Raw genomic sequence first — 17,394 nt, forward strand, 5'->3', positions numbered from 1 at the left:
GCACGTGCGCACAAATACACAAGAATACAAATCAAATTGTTTGATAATATGGTTTTCTGGAGTAATCTAAAAATAGCAGCTGTGCTGGAGAGTTATCTTTTATTGCACAACTCATTCTCATCCCGTCCTTCACTGCCTGTCCAGCCCGTAGATTATGAGAGCACCCGTTCCTTCATGCTGACTGTGGAGGCAGAGAACGAGGTCCCGCTGGTCCGCGGCATCCACCTGCCTCGTCAGTCCACCGCAACTGTCTCCGTACGAATCCTGGACATCAACGAGAGTCCGGAGTTTCGCCCAAACCCGAAAGCCATCAGACTGGAGGAGGGCCTGTCCGCCGGGTCTTTGCTCACCACTTTCACCGCGCAGGATCCCGACCGCTACATGAGGCAAACTGTCCGGTAAGATACCCGCTGGAAGCTCTGCCTTTGTGGCAGTGAGGCAGTGAGTTCAAATTACATTAACTGTAAAATGTCGAGCAAGTTTATGCAGTGGAGTAAACGTATCTCTCAATAGGATTCGATAAGAACATTTGAATATGTGGTGCCTTTTCATCATTATAATGAGTCTTGAATCTATTAGAATAAATTCTGAAGTCAATGTCAGTGACTGTCATTGAAAACTTGTAACTGAAAAGGAAATTAAAATATGAGTAGAGTGTAATTCACCTGTGGACATTTTATCTATTTGTTTTTATACGTTTATGCAGTGCACACCTGCACGTTGATGGCGTGCTGCGCTGAGTCGGTCTCGATGTGTTAAAGAACATCAGCTGATATGAGCGTTCACCTTGTTTTCGAGCAGCACTTTACAAAATATGGTGACTGTTTTTCATATGAAATTGAAACTGAAAGATATTATATATAAAATTCATGGACTTTATTAGGGCTGTACCCAAATATTCAACTACTCAGATATTTATTTGTTATGTAAGGATCTGTTTTTCAATCCGTGGGTTCAGACAGTGTTTTTGTTTGCTTTGGGCCTGTGACATCTCTCACTCTCACATCACTGCCAAATTAGACACGGTCACATTTTTTAATAGTCTTTAGGTTATTTTGTTTTTCTTGGTTGTTTTTGACAAAGAAAGGAAAAATGTGCGGTCAGTGCAGCGCTGCAAACAGAGCTCCTGCTTCCTTTGCTCTCCTGCTGCTCCTCACATGAAGGCCGTTCACAGTGTGAGAGCACAGAGTGAGAGACTTCCTTTCTCAGGAATCATTTTACTTGTAAATACAGTCGAAGTCAGAGCAGAGCCATTATCTTTAACTCGTGTGTGTGTGTGTGTGTTCTTTGTTCAAGGTATTTAATTATAGGTTGCACTTTTGTTTTTGTTTTTTAATTAATTTATTTATTTCTTAGTGAAAATATTGTCATAATTATCATATTGTCATCCCTCTCATTCACCGCAGTCAAAAATCACGATTCTGGGCGCCTGGGTGGCTTAGTGGTGAAGCTGCCGACCACATACATATGCCGCGTTGCGGTGCGGGCGGCGCGGGTTCGAGTCCTGGCCCATCGCCAGTTTGCCTGCGTGTCTTCCCCTGTATCTTTCCCCCATTTCCTGTCTCTCTCCACTGATAATAAAAGCTGCTGTGGCCAAAAATGCAAAAAAAAAAAAAAATCACACTTTGGTTCAACTCACCATTTCAAACTTAAAGCTGTTGCAAGATTTACCAACTTTTAGTAAACATTTAGTGACTTTTGTCAAATAAGCAACAAGCAACAAGCATTTAGGGGCGCTCTCATTGTACACCAGCTCAGAGTCCTCCAGTGTGTGACAGACATTATGTTGCTCCTCACTTCCTCTGTGAGTGATCGTAGCAGAGCCGTTATGTTTAACTTATGTGTGTGATTTTTATGAGGCGTTATAAAATTCAGCCCTTATCAGAGTGTGTAGCAAGGCCTCCTCTGCCACCGAGTCATCGTTTTAATTCTCTTCTCCCAGTTAGGTTTCATTTTAAACGCATCAGCACAATCACATCCTCCCTCTCGAGCACCGTTCCCCCCCCCCCCTTGTTTATAAAAGCTGGATTTTTTTGTTGTTGCTACAAACATCGTGTGCAGAGGTAAATGTACGTTTTCAGATCCTGCAGCACTGATCCGATAGCTGAGCACAAGCACAGCAGAGCGCGGAGAGCCTGCAGGACTGTTGCTTTTTGTCCCGATCCTTCTTTCTTTTACATCCCACTATTTGTTTCTAAATGTAGTGCTGAGGTCTTTGTAGCCTAGCAACAGCCAATAGTGGACGCACACTGTGCTCACAAAAACATGCGAGCACGCACGCGCACACGCTCACACACAGAAAGTGAGTGCATTGTGCGCTGTATAGAGTGGGCCAGCAGAACATTTTGTTTTTTTTTTATTTGCCTTTTTGTTGCGTTCTGCTCTGTGCGTGCTCCTCGATTAGTCATCTGTGCTATTCTCTGTTTTATCTCACCAATTACAAACATACAAAATGCATAATGTTCCCTTTTATGCATGGTTCATGGCAACTTTTTGGCTGACCTGCTTTCATTTGTTAAAGCTGTGCTGTTTGATCCATACGTGCTGTTTGAAAGATGATGCATGCTTGAGTCTGTTAGATAAATTCATTTCAACAACAAGCTTTTTTTTTTTTTTCTGCTTTATTGTTTGTTTCCAATTCCAGGCACTATAACATCCATTCTCTAACAATCTTTCTGGTATCATTTTTAAGTCAGTTAAAGTTTGAATTAATTCCTGAGAGAATAAATGAATGAGTTGTGGCTGCCTTGAGAGAGTGTGCCGCAGTCTCCATACATCAGCTCCCAGTGGCTGCTCGGCGCGCAGCCAGGGAAGCAGATAAAGGGGCCTCTCTGTGGTGGCTTCTCATGCTGGCTCTCTCTCACTGAACCCAGGTACTCCAAGATGTACGACCCTGCCAACTGGCTGGAGATTGACCCGCTTAACGGACAGATTTCTACCATCGCCATTCTCGACCGAGAGTCTCCATATATCAAGAACAACTACTACAATGTTACCTTCATGGCATCTGATAACGGTGAGACACGCAGGCTGTGTCGCTGTCCGGCAGTAACCCCATCCCCCCACATACAGAGGTGGGATTGTGTTCACTATGCCTCAGTGCTCTTTCATTAACTGCACTAGTGCTGCCTTCACTGTGGAGTCGGTGTCATAGTGCAGCTCCTGCATGGTGTCTGTGGTGCAGGAGAAGCTACATGGAAACAGCAGCCAGTGAAACCATAAACTGATATTGAATATTTAATTTAGTAATTAAATAACAAAACTAATGCAACACAGTGAGTTTATTTGGCATCACTGTTACTGATGATGTCGTTTAATATACCATCATGTTTTTAAATAAATGTTATATGCTGCCTTCTAGCAGAAAGGGAGGGATCACCAAAACATTTCAGCCATTAAAATGACGGCACATCAGCAGAGATGATGATGCCAGTGCACCAAAAACTTTTTTGTGATTGCTTTGGTTGCTGGCAGATTGCCACAGTTGCCTGTAGTTTGCATGGAAGATGCCTGTTTGTCTGCAAATGCTCACTAACTGCTACACAGCTGGTAGGAAAACTTGGTAAAAGTGTGATGCAAACAGAAAACAGAGAATGTTCACATTCAAAGTAAAAGTTGTGCTAACGCCTTTTTAAAAGGGGGCAGCTTTTATTTTGAAGGCACATTTCCACTACATTGGCGAGTGTTTGTAGAGAAGTCAGCATGCTCCATGCAAACACCAGGCAACCACAGCAATCTGCCAGCGACCAAAGCAGTCAGAAGGTTTTCGACAACCAGCCAGGGCACACACATTTCTCCTTCACCACCGGTGGTTGCCAGACGGTCGCAGACTGGTCTCTAGCCCTGTGTGACTGGGCCTTTAGTCGCATTGCCCCTGTGACATCCAAAATGGCAGACGAGTTAATGTCACATGGTTAGTGGTCACGTGTCTGCTAAATCTTAATAAACTGCATGGGTGCATCGCACAGGCAAGGAGACCTGCTAATTAGCAGTACGCAGCTAAAGCTGTTTCTACACATAAACTCTGAAAACACCAGAATATTGTCTGAAGCTGTCCTCTCACTCACTGGATTCACTGGATTACTACCAACTACCACCACACAGGCATAAATAGCTGCAACTGGGCATCAGCGGACTTAACTAGGCAGCTGGCAGGTTCAAGAGCATTTAATACATGTACACCACAAACAGTCAAGAGGGCCGGGTCAATGACTCCTGTTAGTATTGGTGACATCGAGTAGGGTGCTCCTGCCTCAGCTAACAGCAGCCATTTGTCACTCAAAGTGTGCATGAACCCAATAATGAATAATTTTAAGCTCTAATACAGTCAGGTGCATTATTTTAAAAAGGGCCACAAACAGTTTTTATGGAGGAAATGAGCCACAGCAAAGCAGTTTTTTGAGACGAGTTTATTTCTGCTGTAAAGTTTTAACATTTTAACTCAGTCTTTGGGGACTGAGTCACTTTTAAAGCTACTTGAGGAACAGCAGATTCTTTAGTTTTTTTAACATTAGTTTCTGAAGTAATATTACCGTATTTTTCGGACTATAAGCCGCTACTTTTTTCCCACGTTTTGAACCATGCGGCTTATAGCCCGGTGCGGCGTTTCTGTGGATTTTTCTTTAACCACCAGGGGGCTCTTTAGCAGGATATGAACCATGGGACGTCAAAGTTGGAAATCAAAGAAGAAAGCGCCAACAAGTGCTAGCAGCAGGCACAAAAGAGATTTTTTTCAAACTCCCTCATCATGGAAACCACAAAAAGAACTTCCTATGATGCCGCTTTTAAGTTGAGGGCTATCGACCTGGCACTACAGGAGGGAAATAGAGCCGCTGCACGTAAGCTCGGCGTGAACGAATCAATGGTGAATTGACTTGTTATAACTCAAATTTGGGGTTGTCTGTCCCCCTCTGCTGAGTGCCGAGTAATTGTGGAAAACCGAGAGCGGCGGAGATACCAGCGGCTTATAGCCCGGTGCGGCTTATATATGTACGTTTCCAGTTTTTTCCAAAAAATTTGTAGGTGCGGCTTATAGTATGGTGCGCTCTATAGTCCGGAAAATACGGTACATTCGACTCATCATCACAGTTATTACTAATGATTTTAAAACATTAGGTCAGCAGGATGGCAGATCAGATTAGAGCTGTGTATGTAAAGCTGTTTCAGCATGCTGCCAGGGCCTTACAAAGCCCCTCTGATGAAAAGAATAAGTTTGGCCTTGTTCTGCTGTGGTGGAGTAGACATATCTGCCTCTGTGAGCAACAGATTGTCCCATCCTTATTTAATTATGCTTCACCTCTTGTAGGACTTTTGGACACAGTATTCTCATTGATTATTAATGGAGATGTTTTCCTGCCTATTTAGCACAAAATTTCCAAAGTCTCCCTTTTGTTTCTGATCACAATTGTTCTTTATGGCCACAGAAAAGAGGATTCTGTGTTCAAAGTGGAAAATTGTTGAAGGGGAATGTCATTCAGCAGCAGCCCAATCCATGCACTCCACCATGCACCTCTCCACACAGAGACCCCGCTGTGCTTTGAGCTTCCTGCTAACTGACTGTCTTAGCACTTTCTTTGCCCTTGTCTCACACACAGCTCAGACACACACACTTGTGCAAGAGATTACATGTCTGCAGTTTTTCAGTGGTCACCATAAGGACACAGTCACCAACTATTATTGAACGTATTGTAGCTTCTGCTGCGTCCATGAAGAATACACTTTTAATTAGCCAGAGGACATGGATTAATTTAAGTGATGCAGAGTCATTATGTCTCTTAGTTATACCTGAACACTGCTGTCACAGCTTCTGATAGTCATTGTGATTATCCACACACGCTGCATCGAGGCTGTTTATTCTGGCGCATATATATATATATATATATATATATATGTGGAAATATATATATATGAAACACAAAATGAGAAAAAAAACCTAAAACTAAAAACTGTTTTAATGATGCTCGGGCTGCATGCTCCACCACAGTCCTCCAGAAAGATAATATGTCTGATTTATAACAGGAAACATAATTAGAATTATTATGTGATTACTTACTCTTACTTGGGTTTTATTTGTAGTCTTGCTTTTTTATTTAGGGAACAGTTTCCACCATGTTTCTCTGCTTCATGTGGGAGAGGGAAATGAAAAAGGCAGCTTTCATATTGATGAGGAAACCTAGCACTGGAGACGCTTTAATCATTAATTTATAATTATGTTGTTATGACTACCTGGAGTTTTGTTTTCTTTAACTTCCTTATTTTTGTGTGTTTATTTTGGTACTGTTGTGTTGGTGTTTTTTTGTGTTTTATGTTTAAAAAAAAGAAGAAAATTTTTAGTTTTAATTTGTCTCAGTTTGCTTCATCTCATCTGCATCACACCTGCAGGGACCACATATACGAATTAGCTTTAGCTATATCTGGTGCAGTAAATGTGCCATGTCCTATCTAAAATGAAATACTGAACATTCCTTCATTCATGTTCACTACTTGTGTGCAGGTATCCCCCCTGCCAGCGGGACAGGCACTCTTCAGATTTACCTGCTAGATATAAATGACAATGCACCCCACGTGTTCCCCCCTGAGGTGGAAATGTGTGAGAAGCCAGACCCCAACGCTATTAACCTCACAGCCAGTGACCCTGACCTGAGTCCTAACGCCGGACCCTTCGCCTTCGAGCTGGCTAATCGTCCTGCGGACGTACGCCGCAACTGGACTCTCCATCGCCTAAATGGTCAGTATTGGATAATGTTTCAGTTTGCATTACACCTTTATTCGGTTAATAATTGCTTATGCTAAATTATAAACCATGTAAATTGTTCAATGTCAGTCACAGATCATGAGATTATGACAATATCAGCTTAACAACAAGACAGAGAAATGGATTTGGTCTTTCAGTCCAATTGCCTCTTTATATTTGATAACCAGGTCCAGTAAAGGTCCACTAAATCACTTTAAACAGAGTGGAGCACTGGAACAAATCAGACCAAAGTCACTGAGATGTCAGTACTGGCGCCTTGTGGCTTCAAGACTGTCATTAGATGATGTAACACCGAATGCAAATCTCATTATTATCCAGCCAGGTCTTTGGTCAGGCTGAGTTTCTCATCCTCCAATGCTTGATTTCCTGAATTACTGCACCTCATTTTTGCCCTCTTCCTGACTCAGTTATTACTAAGCTGTATGACAACATCTGTAAAGGTTCCTTTTACTGAGGAAGACTTTGACATGTGGTCCTGAGCTCTGGAAAAAGCCACCCAGGTAACCTTACATGTAGAGTAATTACCAAGATAATGCAGACTTCAGATTATATTTGTCACGGGGGCAGAAGTGTGTACATGTGCAAACCCCTGCTAAAGAAGGTGCACTAATGTGTTTATTGTTTTAGTTCATGAATTTATAATTTTTGAGAGGAAAAAAAAAACAGAGCAGTCTCTCCAGAGTTCCACATCTTCGTGTCCTGTGGACAGACTCCAGCTCCACCGTCTCAAAGTGCAGTTTGCGACTGTGGTCCTTGTTTTGTTCTGCAGGTCTGGTGTAGCAAAACAAACCAGCTTTCTACCTGCTGCGGTCTGTAGTTAGAGTAGCTGTTAAGCTGGGAGCACATCTTCACAGCAGAACTGTTACTGAACACCAGCTGCAGTACATGACTGTGGCGCTGGAGTCCGTCCAGCAGCTGGACAGGAGACTCTCTGGAGATCACCACAACAATGACCTGGTCAGCCCAACGGTACAAAGATACAAAACAGGAAGGGCTGGGCTAGCTGTTAGCAGTAACTGAACTTCCAAAACATCTGAGACAGAACATTAAAATTTCAAAATAACATTTGAGCTCTAGACCCAAGTAGGTGTCTATGTTGCATATTGTGTTTATTTAGAAGGTCAGTAATGGAAGAGAGTTATGAAACTTGAATTTTTAACCTAAAAATACTTAAAAAGCAGGTTTGCAATTGTTTTGGGTTTTTTTTTTTTTTTGGTTGTTTTGTTTTTTATGTCAGCTCAAACATTATCTTGCTTTGCAGTAGAGGAATGAAACCCTGAGAAATTCAAACATCTGTTGGAAAGCTGAATATGAGTCTGTATGTGTCTGAAGTTTGACTCTCATCAGACTAGTATATAATTAATGTGCTAAAAGCCATCAGTCTCTGGACCAGTGAACCTAACTCAAATAAGTACCTAACAGGATATGCAGTTTTTAAAACTCATGTGACACATTTTAATTACTCATAGTTACGGTAGAACGAGGTCTTATCTTAAAGACCCCGTTCTACCGTAACACCCCAAGAGAGCACTTCGCTCTCAGACTGCTGGCTTATTTGTGGTTCCTAGGATGCTTACAGGGATACCTCTGCATTTAATCATTAGTTATTATTAATCTCTGGCTCTCTTCCACAGCATGTCTTTTGTCCTGTCTCTCTCCCCCCTCACCCCCAACCGGTCACAGCAGATGACCCCCCCTCCCTGAGCCTGGTTCTGCTGGAGGTTTCTTCCTGTTAAAAGGGAGTTTTTCCTTCCCGCTGTCATCAAATGCTTGCTCACAGGGGGTCGTCCGATTGTTGGGTTTTCTCTGTAATTATTCTAGTTCTTTACCTAGTTTCTAGAATTTCTAGAATATTTCTGATATCCACAGCCTCTTTTTCTGTCTCTGTTAAGAAACACTATCTAAGGGAAGGAAAAATCTTTCTCAGCTTAGAGCTACATATCACAGTAAATCCCTGCTTGTTGCAGTCTAAATCAGTTGTCAGGGGCGCACTTGCACTTTGTGGTAGGAGCTACTTAGAAATAAACATTTTATTTTCATTTTGACTTAAGTAGTTCAGCAGCATTACATTAAATGAGTTCAAGCTTGGTTTAAGCCTTGGGTTAAAATTTTCTGTTTGGATGTCACTTTCTGTTTCAAATGATATCCTTGAAAATGGGTAAAAGGAAAATATATTAAACTCTTCTGTCTGTTGGTATGTGTTGCGGAAAAGAGGCAAATGTTAAAAAAAAAAGTTTGCTTTCAACAGTTGAACAACGGGAAGAATTTTTCTTATTTCCCACCTATTTTTTTGGCATTCAAGGACGCTTCTTAATCATGTAGACACAAAACCACCGGGATCTACATTAGTCGCTGTAACCACACACTCTATATTCAGTCTTTCTGCCTCTCATCTATTTATCCTCCCATCCTCATCTCAAACTCCAGGTGAGTACGCCCAGCTTCGACTGCGGATCGGCTCACTGGCCAGTGGGCTCTATGAGATTCCCATCACAATAACAGACTCTGGCAACTTGCCCATGTCCAACACGTCCTACCTGAGGGTCAAGGTCTGCCAGTGCGATCACCATGGAGACTGCGTGGACATGGAGCGAATCATCGCAGCTGGACTGGGCACCGGAGCAATCATCGCCATCCTCATCTGCATCATCATACTATTAGGTGAGCCCCCAAAACCCAACACACACACACACACACACACACACACACACACACACACACACACACACACACACACACACACACACACACATACGCACAGTGATGTTTTCATGACTTCAAAGGATATTACATCGATTTGAATTAATTCCTTGGAAACGTAACCAGTTCCTGGCAGTAACTCCCACCTGCCCAATGTGGAAACCCGCCTGCTTTTGCTAACATGATGATGTACAAATACAAAAATGTGTGTTTTCATCCTAGAAGGCACTCTGTGCTAGAGCTTAATTGAACAAAACCAGAGAGAAGCCATGGATACTGAAATGGGCCAAACAACAGAAACTGATGGCTAATGGCTCAGCTAATACTCTTCTACCCATCCAGTTCTCAGATCTCATAGAAGGTGCTTATGTGACTTAATAAATGTCACATCTGTTGTCAGTGATGTCTCTGTTCTGTGCTGGGGTCTTGCTGCTGCCCAAAGCCGTACTGCCACATATAAATTACTGCAGATGGGAATAATCTTATTTCCTGAATGAACTAAAAATTGCTGCAGACATATTGGATTACTCGGGTATTAACTTATGATAATGTTGTATTCGCTAAAATATTATATTTTAGAAAGCAGCTAGAACAGGTCAAACAAGGCAAAATATATTCAAGCAGTCAGACTAGATTTTTGGAAATAAAGTATTATCCAAATTACCCACTGGAAACATCACTGTTTAAGATGCCCCTGCTTCAGCTGTTTCACTTACTTTAGTTGTGCTTGCACAGTTTTATCCTTCCTGGCAGCACTGCTCTAAGTCTGTCCGCGAGAGCATCACTTTGGTCCAAAATTAAATACCGGATGGACTGCAGTGAAATGTTCTACAGACATTTATGTTCCCCTGAAGGTGAATTATAATCACCTCATCAGGTCAAAATTTTAATCTATCAAGTGCTTTGGCTTATGACTAAATACCTGCAAAATTAATGACTTTCCCATCATTCTCGGCTGTACTGGTGTTTGCGTATTGTGTCCACGGGGTGCTTATTTCTGAGGATAGTTGTATCCAATCAAATTACCAGAAATCAATTACTACGCATGTAAACCCTGAGTCAGATACTATTACAACATACACCAGCTATTATGCGTACCTTCCCTTTTGCATTTGTAACTGTGTTACTGCAGAGGTAAAGAATTAACCGCTTCTGCTCCGTTTGCAGCTGCAGCCCTCGGCTAGCATCGGGAACAGCAAGATATCTCAGACCCTAATCCCAAGTGTTTGTGTCAAATGTCTTACAGTTTTTTCTTGCATTACGTGCTCGTTAAGAAGTAGCACTTGATGTGCTCGGACACTCTGAGTGGCCCTTTTGAGCTGCTTCCTCAACGTGACGCTGCAGGTGACAGGAGAGCAGGAAAGCAAACAAAGTCAGCCCTTACTGAGAGCTCAGCTGAGGCAGTGAAGAATATTTTCCTTAGCAAAGGATGAGTGCCCTCATACAAAAAAAGAGAGAGCCGAAGTCCTGTCACTGCATGTAATCACTGAATCACGTTTTTAAAGCGTGGGGAGAGCGATAAAAACTGGGCTCTGACTCGGGTTTCACATGACGGGTGTGTTTTTAGATCAAATCAAACTGTTTGATTAGCCAGTTAGAAGAAAAGCACTTTGGCCAACTAGGATACTTTAAAACAGAGCCATTGCCAGAGCTCTGCAGGCTGCAGTGAGCTGAGGCAGAAAAAATTATTAGTGCAGCAGGCGACATTTGGGGCCAGAGAAGCTTTAATGAAATCTGCTGTACTACATTTTAATAACTGCAATCTTACTGGGAATTGTAATGGCACCTCAAGTTACACAAGGCATGTAGAAAGCATTCAGATTATTATGATGGCCATTTTTGTGCACAAAAACGCAACCGATAAAGTCCAGCTGTGCCTGGAGGAGGTCAAATGGAGTCAGAAGAAATGGCCGCAAGCAGGAGAGCAGCACAGTAATATTTCTTTCATGGACCTCATTCAGTAACTAAAGGACGCGAGTCTTTAGAAAAAGGAAAGCAGCCAATGCTAGAGGGTCCAAAGAGGAAACACTGCATTGAGGTGGGAGCACTGAAATACAGCAAAGGGAAATGTGAGTTTAAGATTCAGAGATGAGTGGAGTCAGATCAGTGGAAATGAAAGTTCTCGATACTAAAACACCTTCATTTCAATCACTGACACAAGATGAAGTGAAGGTTTGCAGGTGAGTAGCAGTAAATGTATTAGGGCTGGGCATATTTATAACATCAAATTTTCTTTGTATTGGCTACCACTTTATGATCATCTTTTGACCACAGGCTATCAGGCTGTCCTAAAAGCTCCCCGAAAAGCCTTCAGCTGATCTGACAGAGAGAGCACATCTCTCCTCTTCATTGGCTTCCTGTTGGTTAATAGGCCTGGGCTGCTGGGGGGCGGGGGGGTCCCATGATGCACTGAGCATTTCTTCTTCGCTCTCCTCTTTTCACTCTTTGTGTTTATACCCCACTCTTTCTTTAATCATTGGTGGTTATTAATCTCTGGCTCTCTTCCACAGTGTGTCTTTTACCCCCACCCTGGTAGATGACCCCCCCCCCCGAGCCTGCTTCTGCTGCAGGTTTCTTCCTGTTAAAAGGGAGTTTTTCCTTACAGCTGTCACCAAGTGCTGCTCACAGGGGGTCGTCTGATTGTTTGGGTATTTTAGGGTCTTTACCTTTTTAGAGGCGACTGTTGTGATTTTGTGCTATATAAATAAAAATTCAGTTAAACTGAATTGTTGTTATAGCAATGATATTGTGAGGTGACATTTTAATATCATATAGATTTTTATACCAATATTATTACAGACTGTATGATTTGGCACAGCCCTGTTGTTTACATTTCAGAGAAACTTGCAAAGCTGCAGGTTTTTTTTTGTTTTTTTTTTTAGTGACTTGGGTCTAATTGCCTAAAAATGGGAAATTTAGCACTCAGAATCTGCCGCATTTCCCACATTATAGAACGATGTAAATTGTGGAGTAGCTGTGATTTGCATTCTAAAACAGGCTAAGTGTGTTGTCTGCTATCCTGTTGAAAAGCTGTTAGGCGGCTAGCAGCCAGCTTTCGCTGATGGTTATACTGAGAAATGTTACTAATGGTGACATTATCGCCTCTCTAGGGTTTCAATTGTCATTTGGAATTTCTCTCAGCATCCTAATGTATTTTGGCCTTTGCAGGTACATTCATGCAGGTTCATGAATGCACGCACACCCTGAGCTCCTCTGTCTCATAAATCCCTCCAGATTAATGTGATCAGTAAGACAGAGAGATTCACATTGACTTTTAAAACCCACCAGCTGTCTCAAAATAAGACCTGAAATCCCAGCATAGGGGAGTAAGTATTTTACAGAGTAGAATGAAACATGCAGCTATTTTGTATTGAACTGCGACTGTGTACAAGGTACTTGAGGAGATAACAGGGGCTTTGCAGATGTGATTCAAATCTTGCATCAGAGATGATGAAGTCAATCTCCTGGAGAACTGCCTCGTGGTTGACAGTGTTTAAAATAGAGGATGTCTAGTAAAAGATAGATGTGCAGCTATAAATCAGAAGGGCTACATTTTGATATGATGGGATGGCCGTGTGTGCGTGTCTGTCTGTGTCTGTGTGAGTGTGTACAAATTTAAAATCACACCTAAGCCCCAGGTGCTTTATGAACTGTGTGCTCATATCCAGTTTGAAGGGAACTGAAAGTGAAAGACATAAATGAAAGAATACAGTAAGCAGGGAGCATAATCAAATTATGTAATACCAACTCCATCTGTGATACAGTGTTTCCAGTGAAAAGGATAGCTGCTACTACATTGATAGAGCATAGAAAAGTGGGGCTAATCCTTGTTGTTACCTCTGTGAGCATGTGGTTATATTAATTTACTAACATGCAAAAAAAAAAAATAATATCCAGACATTACTCTGTGATCCACGTTTAACAAATGCTCTCAGATGATGCTTACAGAGGAGGAAGGAGAACGGAGGATTGCTACAGACCTTCCAGCAAACATGTAGCTACCAACTAAAACTAAAATGACTTTCTCACTGTCTGTTGTGGGTCAAAGAGCGCGTTTCCATTACATTTTGTGTACCACTTGCAGTCGCCATGTTTCACAGTTCATTGAGCTCAGCAGGTTCCACTGGGAGAGACAGTATTGGGGCCCTGGTTTAACGTAACATAAGCTTAGATGTTTTGTTCTGCCAGTGTCACACCTTTTATGTTTGTTATAGTGGAATGGCTCAGCATGTCAATAGATGGGTCATTTTTTTGTTTGTTGTTGTTGTTTTTTCAGTTATTTCCCCCTTTAGTGGCGCTTCTGACTGCTAGGTTTGTTCTTTCACAGTCTGCCCTGGAAGCCAATCATGAAGCAGTGGGTGGTCCCTGAAGTGCTGTATGGAAACTCACTGGTGTTCAGTGAGGATTTAATTTGTCCCCTGTATTAGCAAGTGTCCTTATCTGCTTGTGTCACACTTGGGTTGCAGTGCTGGTGCTGCTGTTTGTGATGTGGATGAAGAGGAGGGATAAGGAGCGTCAGGCCAAGCAGCTTCTCATCGACCCGGAGGATGATGTCCGAGACAACATCCTCAAATACGATGAGGAGGGAGGCGGAGAGGAGGACCAGGTATACATATAAAAACACACACATTGAAAACGTATCGAAATGCAGCCCCCAATTTTATTGACTCTCTTCCTTCTCTCGCTGCCACACAGTGGCAAAGCACACACATCCTCAGATAGAAGACATAAAACACACATACTGTTTCCACATACACACTCGCCACTCTGCAGTTTTCAATCATCTGTCCTTCAGCTAAGATTAAGTGTACTACAAAAGAGGACCTCGAAACAGGATTAATTGCTTTCTGTTGGAGAACAATTTCCTGTGTCTCTCCGCACAACTTTTCTGCTGGTGCCAAACACATAAGCTGCTCCGCACTTCTGCTGCAGAAATCTTTAACCCTTGTTTATCCAGCCAACTAGACTGAGGGCATGTTTCACTTTTTATAGAAGTGGCTGCAAATGTTAAACTGCAGAAAACATGTTTAAAAAAAATACATGAAAACTTCCAGGCGTGCACACGTTGTGGTTTATAGGCTTCTCTATTTTCTCATTTGCTTTCGAGCTTGAGCAAGACATGGTGGGGGGGGGGGGGTCTTCTTCTTCTCCTGCCTACAGGCTTTTATTTAGTCTTCAGACTAACTGTAGTTAGTCAAGATGGAAGCATTACAGCTTCAGTGTAGCTTTAATGCAGCTTTAATGTAGCTTTAAGCAGTATCACAGCGTTTTCTGGTTCCTTCAACTTACTCATGCACCACAAATAAAAGTAGACTGTTAGCCTGTGGGCACCATCCACTATTAATAAAAGAGTAATAACAGGGTTTTTTTAATCACATATATATATATACTTCTCTAATTATAAATTTACAATTTTGATAAAAAAAAAAAAATTACAACGGTATAATCAGCACGGTCACATAAAGTAAGCTAGCATAATGAGACTGTTTCTGTCACTGTCTTTATAATGTGTGAGAAGATCTCCAGAATTTGATTTTATTGGAATTTACTGGAAGGAGAGACTTGTGAAAAGAAGCATCTGACGAAAACTCCACTTGACCGTTGATTGGTCACTAAAGACGGAAAAGTCACCGGCATTGGTGGTCACCTCGCTGTGCTGAGGGGGGCTTTTCCCCCTCACAGTGAGGATCTGGGGCAAAATAGTGCACTATTTATTTGCAGCTTATGCACCAGACGTTTGCGGACAGGGAAGATAAACGATCTGTTACTCTTGACTGCCTCATTGCGTGGCTGTTTCTGAGCACAGCTGAGATTCTCAGTCTTCGGGCAGCTAGTTAGATAGTTTTCTCTAGTGTCTCCCGCGTCACATACGACAGCATCACCAGTGACCTGGTGGATGTTAAAAGGTTAATGCGTGATCGAGTATTGCATTCAAATGTACTCATCTTGTGTTTAGAAATTTTGATGCATATTATTAAACCTCTAAACTTCTAAACAGGCACAAAGCAGCCACTTCACTAATACGTACATAATTGATGTGTTTTAGAAAGAATTTTAAGTATTTTCATTGATGGGCTCAAACATCCAAATGTACTGGCATCATTGTAAAAATAGAGTCCTCCAATAAATGAAAATGTGCTCCTGAGAGGCCATCACTCAGTTAGGTCATGGTAAGTGTAGGAATAAATGGAAGCAAAAATAATTTCCTTCCTGGCTGCCAGGTTAACGCTGCGCTCTCGGCCATTCTTCCCTGAAGAGTTTTCTTTTGATCGGTCGTTACTGTGAATAAAGCCCAAGGTCAGGCACAGCTTGCCGTTACTGTCCTGAAAGGCTCCTTTAGTCGATTTTCCCTGGAAACTCAAAAGCATGAATGGTTTTCCGGAAGGTTGCTGCACCGACTCAAACGACCATTCACCACGAACGGATCGGAGGTCGCGACACAGGCGTCCCTTCTGCCGTGATTGTACCCATGCTGCGTGAGAGAGGTGAAAGACTGGCTGTGATTTTTTTTTTTCATAAGTGGATGCTAATTAGTCTGCATCAGGCTCGTTCTCGCTTTCCCCCGAGGACGATGATGTGGGAGAAACGGTAGAGCTGAGTGTGCTCACTTGACTCACTGAAATTCACAACTGTTAAATACAGCTGAAACAGAACGGTGATAAGTCCATTAACCGAACGCAAGGCTGCTGCTTTCATGAATCTGTCAAGTTCGTTATGAGTTTTAAAATTCTTTTGGTATTTCTGCTGCCACAGGCTTTCGGAGTACCTGGTATTAGGGTACGATTAGTGAGAATATATTATTATTCAATGATGGGAAGGATTGTTGGCCAGGAACTAATTTTTCTCTTTTAGCTTGAAGTGTGAATTTACAGCAGCTCAAATATTCTGCCAAGGATGGATAATGTCTCTTTTTAAGTGGAAGTGTTTGAAGTTGAATTCATGTTTCAGGACACTCCGGAGGTCGCCATGTCTGCATGCATAATAATGAGAAATCTTAAGTTGTACATTAAATACGGTACGTGTGAGTCTTAACTGAATCCAGGTAGATTTGGCTGCGTACAGCAACTAAATCTGTCCTGCCAATCAGCAGCTTAGTCGGCTACGGCCTTTACAACAACTTACAGATCAAATCATGATGGAGAACATAAAAAGAGCACGTAAAACCTCCTCAGCTTACACCCACATAAAATTATACCCTGAAATTACAAAACAACATGAGGCAGACATGAGTAACACAACAATATCATCTCACAATTACAATTATTGATAGTTAATTGTGGTCATTATTCATTTGCAAAAAAAAAAAAAAAAAAAAGGAGTTTTATGCAGTTATCCACTCCTGATAAGTATCAGTAAGGTAGTTTGAAATTCAGAGATTTTTCTTTTTTTCACACCAGACCAGACAATCACTGTGCTGTCTGTGACCACAGAGCAAATCAATAATCCTGCAGCCCGCCCGCTTCAGTCATGGTGTTACAGCTTCGCTGTTTTAACAGGAAGGTAAATAAAATGCAACCTGTTATAACAACTTTGTATGACAGAGCATAGATAATATTTTAGATCATGTGCATAATTTGCTACTGTAAACCCATACAGTAGTTTTCCCAACATGCCCACTCTGGACAGTACAGTATTAATGGATAATAATGGAGACTGTAGTAGATGAACACAATAAAATAAGTTGGGGGCCGATTTCATCAGAAAAATTTAAATGAAGATGGTGCGTTTCATTAGCTAAAAAAAGACAGAAAATGTCTTATGCATGTTATATTTTTAAGTTTAAAGTATTATTTTGAACACTTGAGTTTAAAGTAGATGTGATGCCCAAAATGTGTTTTACACACAGTTGGTCAGTCAGTTCACCACCTGGGGCTAGAATTAGCTCATAGGTGTGTTACAGCCTTCGAAATTATATATCAGTTTATATTAGTATTACATAT

At 41.8% G+C, this 17,394-nt stretch overlaps 1 protein-coding gene across 1 annotated transcript in view; it reads left to right on the forward strand.

The window, feature by feature from the left end:
- The window catches only part of LOC115778616 (cadherin-2-like), a 94,051-nt gene that overhangs the window by 64,673 nt on the left and 11,984 nt on the right, over positions 1-17,394 (forward strand). Inside the window, exons 10-14 of the mRNA XM_030726762.1 lie at positions 145-398; positions 2,874-3,016; positions 6,494-6,727; positions 9,182-9,415; positions 13,921-14,060. Of these exons, the coding sequence (XP_030582622.1) occupies positions 145-398; positions 2,874-3,016; positions 6,494-6,727; positions 9,182-9,415; positions 13,921-14,060 (1,005 nt within the window). The remainder of the gene's footprint in view (positions 1-144; positions 399-2,873; positions 3,017-6,493; positions 6,728-9,181; positions 9,416-13,920; positions 14,061-17,394) is intronic.

The sequence above is a fragment of the Archocentrus centrarchus genome, chromosome 4 (assembly GCF_007364275.1).
Source record: "Archocentrus centrarchus isolate MPI-CPG fArcCen1 chromosome 4, fArcCen1, whole genome shotgun sequence".
In the NCBI taxonomy this organism is placed as follows: Eukaryota; Metazoa; Chordata; class Actinopteri; order Cichliformes; family Cichlidae; genus Archocentrus; species Archocentrus centrarchus.